Source organism: Rhincodon typus, chromosome 38 (genome assembly GCF_021869965.1).
Source record: "Rhincodon typus isolate 14 chromosome 38, sRhiTyp1.1, whole genome shotgun sequence".
Taxonomy (NCBI): domain Eukaryota; kingdom Metazoa; phylum Chordata; class Chondrichthyes; order Orectolobiformes; family Rhincodontidae; genus Rhincodon; species Rhincodon typus.
This window is the reverse complement of record NC_063369.1, coordinates 10,630,190-10,644,466: the sequence shown is the minus strand read 5'-3', so window position 1 is coordinate 10,644,466 and position 14,277 is coordinate 10,630,190. Positions and strand designations below refer to the sequence as shown.

The 14,277-nt window shown below is 47.6% G+C and overlaps 1 protein-coding gene across 1 annotated transcript in view; it reads left to right on the top strand.

The window, feature by feature from the left end:
* camsap3 (calmodulin regulated spectrin-associated protein family, member 3) overlaps positions 1-14,277 on the top strand; it is a 188,081-nt gene that overhangs the window by 150,023 nt on the left and 23,781 nt on the right. Inside the window, exons 10-11 of the mRNA XM_048618013.1 lie at positions 2,661-2,736; positions 7,063-9,190. Coding sequence (XP_048473970.1) covers positions 2,661-2,736; positions 7,063-9,190 — 2,204 coding nt within the window. The remainder of the gene's footprint in view (positions 1-2,660; positions 2,737-7,062; positions 9,191-14,277) is intronic.

Genomic DNA, 14,277 nt, shown 5'->3' with positions numbered 1-14,277 from the left:
GCAATTTCCCATGGCCAATCCACCTAGCCTGCACAACTTTGGACTGTGGGAGGAAACCGGAGCACCCGGAGGAAACCCGTGCGCAGACACAGGGAGAATGTGCAAACTCTTTCTGCTCAATAAGCGAATTCAGTACGTCCTTGACATGGCACTGGACTGTCAGGCTTGATTTTTGACGTATGTGTGAGTGTGCATGGATTCGTGTGCTCAAGTCCTGTGAGACCTGGAAACAAGAGTTGAGAGTACCTCCAACTGTGACCCCGTTTGTGTTTGACAGAAACTTGCCTGGGCCTGGCAAAGCTGCAAGATGAGTAAATGTGCTCTCTCTGCCATGTTATGTTTCTGTAACTTTTTGTTCCGGTTTGGTGGGACATGACTTGAATGCCTGGCATTAATATCTTTGAAAGGGTGTGAATGAAAGTCAACTCAACTGGGTGGTGAAGTGATTAGTTCTCCATTAGAGACGCAAGTCAGGAGCCTTGAGATGACCAAACCCATACCTATTGTGTCGAGGTGGGCAGTCTGATATCTGTTTGCAAAGTCATGCTATCTGAAAACTATTGCATTTCGTAATTGCTACATTTTACTTTGAAGAAACTCTTCAAGGTAACCAAAAGTATTGGAAACTGTGTGTGTGTGTTGGCACAACTATAATAATCTCTTTGAGCATGTTAAACTGAGACCTATTCTTGCTTAAAACTTTGTGTGTGTGTGTGGGGTCCTTTTCTTTTTTTAAGCAATAGTTTGAGTGGTGGGATAGGACCATTAAAACATCAGGTTACTAAGATAATTAAACTCTTGCAGTGGTTCCTCCTACTTCCTCACCCTATCAAGGAAATGTGTTAACGTTTGTTAGCACTTTTCCCCCAGAGAGCATCCAGATTCCAGTCTGCTCCAAGCTCTGACTGAGGTCAGTTACAGTTAGCACACAAAACGTAGAAGTGTCGAGCACAGGACTGGCCCTTTGGCCTACCATGTTGTGCCAAACATGACACCAAATTAAACCAATCCCTTCTGCATGCCCTTCGGCCCAAATCCCTTCATTTGCTTGCATATTCATGTGCTTATTTAAAAGTCCCTTAAACACCCCTAATGGTATTTGCCTAGCCTGAATTTGGATCCCGCACATCTTAGCCTTTTGGTTGATGCCAAAACCCGAAACTAAGGTCGCCTTTTCTAGGGAACGTGCTGAGCATGGAGGGAGCAGCCTGACATTGCCCACCTCTCTCACTGTTGGACCATAGACCCTCGCCACCATCGCCCTGTGGAAGGGTACACCAGGTACATTTGATGCTGTCAACCCCTTTTTTTTTTTTTTTTTTGTAAATTGGCATCTAAAGGGCTTGACCAGTGTGGGAGAGGAAAATCATTTGGCAGCCTAAAGAAGCTGTTGTCTTAAATAAGATGTTGCATTAATGAATTGGTGTAGCAGAGAGGGACGTTGGGTTTGTGATGCAGAGTGCTCCCAACAGAGTAGGTTCAATTCCCACACTGGCTGAGATTACCATTAGAGTAACCCTTGGGTTAAACCACCACCAGTTGCCTCTCTAAAGAGGTATCAGCCTTATTGCCTGCTAAGGCTATGATGATTGTACTTATAATAGACCTTGTAACTGAGGGATGCCTTGATAGCAAGTCTAACTCTTTCAAAAGCCAGAATGGTTCTCTCCCTAAGCCTGTATGACACCCTTTTTAATTCACTTCAATTCAATTCATTGGCTTTATTCTCATGTACTCACATGAGTAGAGTGAAAAGTTTACAAGTTTTGCCACTTACAGCACCGTCTTGGGTACAGCGGTACTTAGATACAGGTTAAAAACCTGAAAGAACTGCGGATGCTGTAAATCAGGAACAAAAACACAAGTTGCTGGAAAAGCTCATCAGGTCCGGCAGCATCTGTGAAGAGAAAACCAGAGTTAACATTTCGGGTCCAGTGACCCTTCCTCAGACCTCGATAACGATGCTTGAGTACAAATTCTTAGGGGGAAAAATAACGAAATAGAAAGTCCAACATCAAAGACTGTCAAAAGTACAAAATCACAGGAATAAATTAGGGTGGAAAGAAAACCAAAACAAAACGTTCAGAATAACAATCGCTCCACGAGAACATAATATAGGTTAAAAGAAAACAAAAGTGAATTTAAGACCAAGCCTAAATGTTAGGGCCAACCACAATGTATGCCAGCTCTGAATGAAGCCTCCTCATCACTGCTCTGTGGTCATGTGCTGGAATGACATACAGGATGTGGAGGTGTCCATTTTTGTCAATACTTTTTGATAATGCACGTCTCATGGCCGGAGCAATTCTGAAGCGATCAATTTCGCCGATTTGCAGTATGGCCACCACCTGTAAGGGGCTAGGGGGGCACATTCGCAATGTTCTCTTTGATTATTGTCCAGTCGCTATTTCCACCAGGTTTGCCAAATTGGGTTGGCTTCACTGTAGCAATCCCATTGGCCGGTAAAGGGTCAATTACAATGTGCCTAGGCCTCAAGCCAAGACCGTCATAGGGGAAAAAGTTCAACGTTTGAGCTGTTCCTCTGTTTAAAAATAAGTGCTAACCTGTCAGTAAGTATTTCTAGTGGTGGTAGCAGCTCGATGGGCTGAAGGGGCCTCTTCTGCACTGTATGACTCTACAACTTTCTGGTCTCTCTCCAGGTCCTCTGAATCACTCTACCTCAATGTCACAAGTCGATTCCTTTGGGAAGGCGTGGACGAAGAAACAACTGAAGAGGTAATTTTTGGACGGATGAACAAGTGGTAGCAAAGACAAAGTGTAAAGCAGCCTGTTCTGCAGGTGCCACCATAGGTGGGGTGGCAGGAAGGAAGGGGGCGAGGTCACCCAGTTGGATTATACCACCTTTACTGGTTATACCACCTTTTTCATACTACATTAGAATTTAATTATTCAATAATAAATTCATAGAAAGATCATAGAATCTCTATAGTGTGGAAACAGGCCCTTCAGCCCAACAGTCCATATCGAACCTCAAAGCATCCCATCCAGACCCACCCCGCTATAACCCACCTAATGTAGACATCCCTGAACACTATGGGCAATTTAGCACAGCCAATCCACCTAACCTGCATATCTTTGGACTGTGGGAGGAAGCCGGAGCACCCGGAGGAAACCCACGCAGACACAGGAGAATGTGCAAACGCCACACACAGTTGCCCGAAGCTGGAATTGAACCCGGGTCCCTGGTGCTGCGAGGCAGCAATGCTAACCGCTGAGCCACAATGATACAAATTTATTACCAATGAATGGTTATATGCACAACTATATTGGTACACGTGGCCTGAATACTTAAGCAATAATCCTCGGCAGAACAAGTGCAATGTTTTATTCTGAGTGCAACTGTTGGGAGCTTTGTCCAGTGGTTGCTGTTGCCAATGTGATGGAATGAGGGCAGCACTTACAGATGTGCATAGTATCATAGAGTCCTGACAGTCTGGAAGCAGGCCATTGAGTTTACACTGACCCCCTGAAGAGCATCCCACCCAGATCCACCTCCCTACCCTGTAACTCTGCATTTCCCATAGTTAACTCACCCAGCCTGCCCATCCCTAGACACTATGGGGCAATTTAGCATCGCCAATCCAACCAACCTGCACATCTTTGGACTGTGGGAGGAAACCAGAGCACCCAGAGGAAACCCACGCAGACACGGGGAGAACGTGCAAACCCCACACACAGTTACCTGAGGATGGAATCAAGCCCGGGTCCCTGGTGCTGTGAGGCAGCAGTGCTAACCACAGCCACTGTGCTGTTCTGATTTTGATCGTCAGTGACAGTGTGCTGGAGTGGAGGAATCTATTAGGCTTCGCTTGTTAGTTTTTCCTTTTGCATTCCGATATCCTGCAGCCTCTCCGGAATTCCCGGCAGTGTAAGCGTTCCCAGAAATCTTCCAATTCCACTTTACATTCCTTTCTCACTCTGATCTTTCCAGTTCCAGGGGCACATTCAGACAGCACTTTCTCAAATACATGGCAACGAGCTGGACACCCATTAGGGTGTATGCACCAGATGTCAATATCGATACCTGTTTTTTTCCTGAAGATTAATCAGCGTCATGGCTGAGAGATTCCCAAAAGTCCCCTGCGTTTTATTCTCACTGTTTTCAGTAAAGAATTGATTCACATTCACCACTCGTCACATTTAGAGTCATAGCACTGTACAGCACAAAAACAGACCCTTCGGTCCACTTCGTCCATGCTGACCAGATATCCTAAACTAAGTCTACTCCCATTTGGCACACATCTCTCTAAATCCTTCCTATTCATATATCCATCCAGATGCCTATTAAATGTTGTAATTGTACCAGCCTCCACCACTTCCTCTGGCAACTCATTCCATACATACACCACCCTCTGTGTGAAAAAGTTGCCCCTTAGGTCCCTTTTATATTTTTGCCCCTCACCTTAAACATATGCCCCTCTAGTTTTGGACTGTCCCACCCTGGGGCAAAGACCTTGTCTATTTACCCTATCCATGCCCCTCATGAACCTCTGTAAGGTCACCCCTCAGCCTCCAACGCTCCAGGGAAAATAGCACCAGCCTATTCAGCTTCTCCCGATAGCTCAAACCCTCCAACCCCAGCAACATCCTTGTAAATCTTTTCTGAACCCTTTTCAAGTTTCACAACATCCTTCCTATGGCAGGGAGACCAGAACTGGACTTGGCATAATTTCAAGAATATCTCCTTTTTTTTACCCCGCTGACCTAGTAGGATCAGGGGACCTTCTTTGAGGAGACTCGCTGTCTATTGGATCTGCTCTGTCCCCCATTTCCGATTTGAACCTCCAGCAGATACAATGAGCAAACTGAAACCTAATTTTGCGCATGTGCGAGTGGTAGGATGTTGGGTGTGACATTACTATTGCCACTTACTCACGGAGTGATGGGTTGAGGGCCGAGTGAAATAATACTGGGTCACAGAATTGTAGCTGCAAAGTCGTTCAGCGCAGAAATGGATTTCTGTAGCTCGTTTGTAGCGATTTGTGAGCCAGATACCTCGTTGTTTTGCATTTTGACACTTTCTGTTGCTACGGACAGTTGCTAAGGTTCCCCGCATGCTCCCATGAGAAATGGTCTACTTTCACATACAAAAGAAAATAGAGCAGCGGCCCAGATGTAAGTGTTCCTCGTGACTTTCTAAATTAAGCTGCTTCACTCAGTGCAGGAAAACGTATCCAGTTTTTTTGTTTTTAAATATAAAACTAGGAATTGAATTCACTGATTTTGGGGGAGGGAGAGGTGAAGTTGAATCGAAAACGTTTCCAGCATTAAGTTCCTGCCACCAGCAGGTATCAACTCCGAGAGGGAATCGAGGAAGATAAGATCTAGGAGCTGGAGTAGGCCATTCGGCCCCTAGAACCTGCTCCGCTATTGGATACAATCATGGCTGATCTCATCTAGGCCTCAAATCCATGTTCCTGTCTGCTCCCCATAACCCTTTAACCCATCGGTGATTACAAATCCGTCTCAGCTTTAAATCTACTCTAAGTTTCCAGCATCCACCGCACTCTGTGAAAGTGAGTTCCATAGTTTCATAGTTGAGATGTAATTTCTTCCTCATCTCTGTTTTAAATCTGCTACCCCTTCTCGTCAAATAATGACCTGTCATTCTAGATTGCCTCACACAAGAAACCATGCTTTCTACCTCTACTGTATCAATGCCCTTCCACATTTGGTGTACCTCAGTTCGATCTCCACTCACGCTCCTAAACTCCAGAGAGTTTAGGCTCAAACTGCTCAATCTGTTGTCATCAATCATCTCTGGTGCAGAGTGGGTTACGCTGTCTGCTCCTCCTCTTGTCCAATAAATGGTTTGTTGTGGTTAGGCTTTCTTCTGACACTGCCTGCCAACCTGCGAGTTAAGTTCTTTTTTTTTTAAACTTGCGTTCGCTCACAACCGACAATTTTGTGTGGCCCCCTCCCTCCCCTTTTTATTCTGATGCCTCTCGGCAGAGGTCAAGAGCAGGAAGGTGAGATTAGTGGGTTTTTTTTTGGAATCCGCTGGCTCGGTCATGATGGGCCAAATGTGCGGTCGATTTCAATTTACCTGATCAAATCAAAACCCTCCTCACCAAACCGCGACAAGGTGAGAAAGACACATGGCTCCTCTTTAATCAGGTTAGGTGGATTGGCCATGCTAAATTTCCTGTAGTGTTCAGGGATGTGTAGCTTAGGTGGGTTATGGGGGGATGGGTCTGGGTGGGATGCTCCAAGGGTCAGTGTGGACTTGTTGGGCCGAAGGGCCTGTTTCCACACTGTAGGGATTCTATGATTCTTCTACGATTCTTAATCACCCACTATCATATTGGTCCAAATCCCCAGAAATAATTCCAAGTCATTTGTTTTCATTTCCTTCCCAGGGAAGGAATGTTGATGATTATTGTATCTAAACCCCAATAATTTCCTTTCCTTGTTTTGGAACCGATCTCTTAACCTGTATTTGAAATGAGGGACGGCACGGTGGCTCAGCGCTTAGCCCTGCTGCCTCTCTGTGCCAGGGACCCGGGTTCAATTCCACCCTCAGGCGACTGTTTGTGTGGAGTTTGCACATTCTCCCTGTGTCTGCTTGGGTTTCCTCCCACAGTCCAAAGATGTGCAGGTTAGGGTGGATTGGCCATGCTAAATTGCCCGTAGTGTTCAGGGATGTGGAGATTAGGTGGGTTACAGGGGGATGGGTCTGGGTGGAATGCTGTGAAGGTCGGTGTGGACTTGTTGGGCCGACGGGCCTGTTTCCACACTGTCGGGATTCTATGATCTATGATTTATGTGCAGGTTAGGGTGGATGGGCCATGCTAAATTGCCATGTAGTGTTTAGGGATGTGCAGACTAGGTGGATTAGCCATGGGATATGGAGGGTTACAGGGATACGGTGGGGAGGGTGGTGGGTCTGGGTGCGATGCTTTTCGGACGGTCAGTGTAGACTCAATGGACCAAATGGCCTCTTTCCGCACCGTAGGGATTCTATGACAACCTCTCTGCTTTTAACACACCACTTTGATAAGCCATAATATTCATTGCTATCTCTCTTTGTCTCTCTCTAAGGCCATTGTCCCAAGCTGTGTCCTTCAGCATTCCCTTTGGATTGGACAGCGACGTGGACATTGTCATGGGTAATCCTGTTGGATTGATGAGGTCGGTGAGCTCTGATAGCCTGACCCCCAACACATACCGGTCTCACAACTGTCTACCACAGCCTAGTGACAATTCCTCGGAAGAGGCAGTCGGTCATCGAGCGAGGGAGGATCTCGGGAGCGGGAACGGGCCAATCACATCTCCGAGGGCAGCCAGGAAGGTCTCGCTGTTGCCCAGTAAGGTGGCTGAGAGCGAGCGCCACCTGCCCGTTGAAAACGGGGTGGCTGGCGATCATAGCAACTGCACGGAGCTACCAACCATCGAAGAGGCGCTGAAGATAATCCACAATACAGATAAACTAGAGCCCAGGCTCCGTCCTGAGGGTGCACCAGATGGCTTCTTCCTCCACAGGCCTGATTTGGCTGAAGACTTTCTAAAGCCCAAGACCAGCCAATCCAAACTTGACCTCTACCCTTCCTACAAAAGTCAAGAGTCTGGGGTCCTCACCTCTGAGGACCAGATGAACAGCGGAGCTGCTCCGTCTGAAGACGGGAACTTCTCTCGGGACGACGACTCTGTTCTGAGGGACAACAGCTTGGAGTCGGATGGCGAGGACTCTTCGAGGCCGGCCCAGGAGGAGAAGGACTACGCCAGCAAGGACGAGTGCACCTCCTGCCTCAGCTCCCTCAGCTCGCAGGCCGAGAGCGTGGCCTCTTCGGGATCCAGTGTGAAGATGACCAGCTTCGCCGAGAGGAAGATGAAGAAGATGAGCGCGCCAGACTCCAAATTGAGCAGCTCTCAGAAGACGACGCCAGACAGCTCGGAGCTCAACGACCAGCAAATGGCATCCTGGGTTCAGAGACCTGCTGATGAGAGCCCCAGCCAAAACCAAGCCCTGGCTTCCGAGATGACCCAGCTGGGAATACGACTGGAGGAGAAACGGCGAGCCATCGAGGCCCAGAAGAAGCGAATCGAGGCCATTTTCGCAAAGCATCGGCAGAGACTGGGCAAGAGCGCGTTCCTGCAGTTGAAAAAGAAAGAGGAAGGGGGAGAGCCGGAGAATGGAGCCTCAGCCGGTGAAGACAAGAGGAAGCTATCCCTGGAGGAAAGGTTGTCCAAAATCGAGGATGAAGAGGAAAATGAAAGCCCAACACAGCCCGAATTCAAGGGCCAGGATGGCAGGGCTTTGGAAAGAGACCATGAGGAGGAAAGTTCTGGTGGGAACTTGGGAGGAAAAGACACCAAACTGAGACGGCCAGAGTCTCCCAAAGAGCCCGAGGTGGATGCGGATATTGGGGAGTACAACAACGCCGTCGCCAAACTCAACTCGGCGCTGTCCTCACTTCAGATCGACATGCAGCGCTTGGCCCAGCAACAGGAAAGCCTGATGGAGAAGAAAAACATGCAGGCCTGGGTAATCCCCGTTCCCAAAGCCGCCGCCGCCGCCTCCTCGCAGAGGCCATCGCGCTCAGCCGAGTTCTCGTCTCCGTCGCCCTCTCCCTCGCGCAAGCCGGTTTCCTCCGGAACGCGCTCGCCGCAGTCCGGCCAGAAGAAGGCCAGTGCCCCCCCTCCCAAGAGCCCGAGGCATTCCCGGCCCGCCGAGCTGAAGATCACACCTTTGACCCGCGTCCTCACCCCCCCGCAGAACGTGGACTCCTTACCTCACCTCCGAAAGTTCTCGCCGAGCCAGGTCACCGTCCAGACCAAGTCTTCCATTTGCTTCGGCGAGGACGACGAAGAGCCGGACCTCGACGTGCGGCCCAAGCAGAGGCCGGTCGGGCCCCTGGCGGGCTGCGGAGGCCTGGTGGACGAGCCTTCGGCGCCGGAGAGAGATGAGCCGCCCTTTGACCTCGAAAACGAAGGTAACCTCAGGCCCGTGGGGCCAGTCGTAGCCCGGAAACCGGGTGGCCAGCCAGATGAGCAGCCTGATGCTGGGCGAAAGGACAATTCCCCCGCCGTTAAAAGGACTAGTTTAATCGAGATACCGTTGTCTTCCTTGAAAGGCCATGAGGAAGGTGAGGATGGATTAGAGAAGGTTGGGGACTCTGTGAGCGACCAGGTGGACCCTGAACAGAGGTCTGTTGGTTTCTTCTACAAGGTTGGTGAACTTTTACTTCTGTCCTTGTCACGTTATCCGTCTCCTCCCTCTCGCCAGGAACATGAGGCAGTTGTACTGGGCGCCCAGTTTGAACACAGCCTCGTTGCCTCAGTTCATTCACAATGACCAACTTCTGTGTATGAGGCATGAGTGTACTTTTGAATGCTTTTCTAAAACTCCCCATGTCAAGGGAGAAGGTTCAGCTTCCCACCCAGTCCCTCTGACAAAATCAATTTTTGGTTATTTGTCCAAATATCCCTTTATATGTGACTCGGGTGTCAAATTGTTTGATGCCGGTCTTGGAATGTATGAGGGGCTATATAAATGCGCGTTGTTGTTAAAGTAGTTGTGTTTACTGGGCTGTCAGCATATGGGCCATTGAGGATAACCGGCCAATCATAAAGCCTGTCCAATCTTCCACCTAAAACAGGTGCGATGGTTTACCCACGAGGAGATATTGGGACCAAAGTCATAGTCAAAGAGCTGGAGAGGTTTGGAGAGAAAATTCCAGAGTTTGCACCTCTAGGGAAGTTGGTGACGGAATTGGGAATATGCAAGATGCCAGATTAGAGGACAGTTACAATATGAAATTTAAGACAGCTATGCTCGTTGCTATAAGACGAAGTACATGTGGATGGGACACTGGAATATGAATAGATTGGAATACGGAATTGCTTATGGAATATGAATGAGTTGATACCTGGCGCATGAAGAGAGATGGGATTTAGGCGGCTACGTAGAGTAAAGACTGTTCATGAAAGCCATCATAACAGAGGATAGACTGAGCTATATGATCCGAGGTTGTAAAGAAATGTGATAAACTTGTCTCTCACTGGCAATTGTGGTCAAAGAGCACATAGTCATCCTGCTTTTGGCAAGTATAACAATGTGTCTTACGAATAATTTCAGTTTATTAGACATGTCATGAAATACCTCTGGAGCAAGCGGGCCTCCTGACTCAGCAACAGGGACACTATCATTGTGCCACAAGAGCCCTATCCAATGCCATATACTTAGTGCAGACAAAATGTCTTTTGATTTGATTCATTTTGTTTAATATCATGCTTGCCTTCATTAGTGAGAGCATTGAGTATAGGAGTTGGGGTGCCATGTTGCAGCTTTACAGGATGTTGGTGAGGCCACTTTTGGAATACTGCATACAGTTCCGGTCTCCCAGCTAGAGGTAGCATATTACTAAGTTGGAAAGGGTGCAAAAAAGACTTACAAGGATGTTTCCAGGACTGGAGGGTTTGAGATATAGAGAGGTTGAATAGGCTCGGGCTATTTTCCCTGGAGCATTGGAGGCTGAGGGGTGGCCTTGTAGAGGTTTATAAAATCATGAGGGTCGTAGATAAGGTAAATAGACATTGTCTTTTCCCTGGGTGAGGGAGGCCAAAGCTAGAGGGCATAAGTTTAAGGTGAGAGGGGAAAGATTTAAAAGGGACCTCTGGGGCAACTTTGTCACACAGAGAGTGGTGTATGTATGGAATGAGCTGCCAGAGGAAGTGGTGGAGGCTGGTACAATTACAACATTTTAAAAGGCATCTGGATGGGTACATAGACAGGAACGGTTTAGAGGGATATGAGGTAAATGGGACTAGTTTAGTTTGGGAGCATGTGCAGCACAGCAGACAAGTCGAACCGAAGGGTCTGTTTCCGTGCTGCATAACTCCGAATCTGTTGGTCAGGCCAGCTCTGTAATTACTAATTTAGAATTTAAGAAAACACTATTGGGCCTCATTGCCAGAAATGTCAACTTTTTTGAGTTGCAAATGAAGGCCAATTTCAAATCGGGTTCAGTTTGGAGTGTGGTTAGCGATTAAAAGCTTGTGTACATACTGTTCCTATCTTGGGATCACCCAGCCTTGGTAGAGAGCAGCTCCTTATCTCAGATCACTGAGCCTTGGACACAAAGTGACATGGGTCAGACCATTTGACCTCTCGTGGGCAATCCTTTGAACCGATTTTGTTCTAAGAAAGAACTTGAAGGTCACCAAGTAGATGCCTTCCTAACAGAGCACAGTTCGGCACAGAAAGGGAGACTATTTGGCCTGTCGAGCCTGTGCCAGCCCTTTGAAAATGAGATTTGATTTGTCTGATTCGCTCTCGTTCCTTTCCCTATAGTCCTGTGAATGGTCGCTACTCAAATGCATATTTTAAAAATGACTAAATCTATTTGCACCGTCCTTTCGGGTACTGCATTCCCAATTATAACTGGCTCTGAAAATTTAATCACTCCAGCTTCCCCACTTGAGTTCCCTAGCCACTTATAACAAATTTAGTCCCCACTGGTTGTGTGGGAGAAGTATGTGATGAATCAATGCAGTTTCGGTTGTACAGGATTTAATTTTTTAACCGGTTTATCCTGTAATACTAAAATAATGAGGTGATTTGAAAATGTTGGCTTGGTTAATAGAAAGTACAAATCAGTGGCACGCTAATAACTGCTTTAAGAATGCTGACTAACAGAGCATCTGTGGGATATAACTCTATTTGTACAGCAGGAGTATTTTTTTTTTAACGCCATCATTGAGTCAGCCTTAACCCCGTGGGTAGTACATGCCTGTCTGATTCAGAAGGTCGGGCTCAAATCCCACACAGACAAGAAAGAAAGTTGAGCATTTGAATAACACCATCAGTAACAAAGCACACCACAGCCACTCGGCTTTTTTTTTTTTTTTTTTTTTTTTTTTTTTTTGAAGAGTTATCATTTTTCCTGTGACGTAGGAAACGTGTCAGCCAATTTGTGCACAGCAAGCTCCCACAACAGCAAGGTGATAATGACCAGGTCGTCTTTTTTTTTCTTTCTCCATTTTGATCGTGCACCCTTGGAGAATTCCCGGATTCTCTTCAAAAGGCCGTCACTGGATACTTTGTGTCTGCTCAGACAGGCAAGAGGGCCTTGGTTTAATATCTGACCTGTACAATCACAGCTCAGAGCTGCACTGCCTCGACTTTTGGGGAGGAAGTATGCCCCAACCTTTGGGCGTTAGGGGCTAGGCCTCGACTTTTGGGTGGTGGGGGGGGGTAGACCTCAACCTTTGGGGAGTGGGGGTGGGGGTGGGGGTAGGCCTTGACTGGGTTGGCGGATAGGGACTCGGTTCGACCTTTGGTTGGGCGGGTGGGTAGGCTTCAACCTTTGCATGGGGCGATGACGACTGAGCCACAGCTGACATTATCTGGGCTGGACCCAGCATCACCGAGGGAGTGCTGACCTTGAGGAGGGGACACTTTTTAAATGAGATGTTAAACCGAGTCCCTTGTGTTGATCCCACTGTGCCATTTTGAAGAGGAGCAGGGAAATTCTTTGCCAGTGCCTGATCAATACTTACCCTTCAAACTGACGTGAGCTAATGTCAGATTTATCTTGCGTTGCTGTTTGTGGGATCTTGCTGTGCATGAATGGGCTGCTTTGTCACAACAGTGACTACATTTCCAAACTGATCCATAGATTGTACCAGCTGCTTTCCCATGGCCTGGATTGTGAAGGCCATTCCTGAGTTGTGGGGCTTCCTTTAAGAACGATCAACTACTGTCGGCAGAGACCTGGGAAAGGTCTTTGTTTTTCAGGCTGAACAGTGAAGGAATCGGGGCAGGGCAGCACGGTGGCTCAGTGGTTGGCACTGCTGCCTCACAGCACCAAGGACTCCAGTACGATTCCACCCTCGGGCGACTGTCTGTGTGGAGTTTGCACGTTCTCCTCGTGTCTGTGTGGGATTCCTCCCACAGTCCAAAGATGTGCAGGTTAGGGTGGATTGGCCGTGCTAAATAACCCTGCAGTGTCCAGGGATTGTGCAGGCTAATTGGATTATCCATGAGAAATGCAGGGTTACAGGGATAGTGTGGGGGATGGCTCTGGGTGGGACGTTCTTCAGAGGATCAGTGTGGACTTGTTGGGCCGAATGGCCTGTTTCCACACTGTGGGGATTCTATGATTTGATGATCAGAGTTGGCGGAATGTAAAATAGCAACAAGAGTTACGGCAGCAAGGCAGACCCAGCAGTGTGATCACGGGGCTAATACTAATGGTTTAGTTTTAAATTTTCTTTGGATACATGTTCACCAGTTATAAAAATATTAGACATAGGAGGGGGTTGGTGGTGGAATGTCTGTTGAACGAAAACGTACAAATCATCACATTGGGAAGGTCCGCTCATTAAAGGAATAAGTACGAGAAGGGATAGGTTCAAAATGATGTGAGAGACAACGTTTTCACGCAGGAGGTCATAGAGCCATGCACCACGGAAACAGACCCTTCAGTCCATACTGACCATGTTCCCAAACTAAACTCATCCCACCTGCCTGCTCCTGGCCCACTATCCCTCCAAACCCTTCCTATTCATGTACTTAGCCAAATGTCTTTTAAATGTTGCAACTGTACCCACATCCACCACTTCCTCGGGCAGTTCATTCCACACACAAACCACTCTGTGTAATGACAAAAGTTGCCCCTTTAAAATCTATCTCCTCTCACTTTAAAAATATGCCCCCACCCTAGGGAAAAGACAGCTGCCATTCACCTTATCTGTGCCCCTCACCATGTTAAACCTCTATAAAGGTCACCACTCAACCTATGCTCCAGTGAAAGAAGTCCCAGCCAATTCAGCCTCTGCCCATAACTCAAGCCCTCCAGACTCGGCAACATCCTGGTAAATCTTTTCTGAACCCTTTCTAGTTTAATAGCATCCTTCCTATAACAGGGCAACCAGAACTGGACACAGTACTCCAGAAGAGGCCTCACCAACGTCCTGTATAACCTCAACATGACGTCCCAACTCCTTTACTGAATGGTCTGAGCAATGAAGGCAAGCGTGCTAAATGTCTTCTTAACCACCCTGTCTACCTGTGACGTAAACTTCAAAGTGGGCAGGTTCAATCGAGGCTTCAGCAGAGGGCTTTGGATGATTATTTAGATGGAAATGGTGTGTAGGGATATTGGAAGGAGCAGGGGCTTGGCACCAGACTGATGGGCTGAATGATCTCCTTCTGCTCTGTAACAATGGGTGTTCACACAATTTCTCATTTGGTCAGGAAAGTGGAGCGTTGCCGATGGGCATGTTGAGATAGATTTTAATTCCAGATTTGGT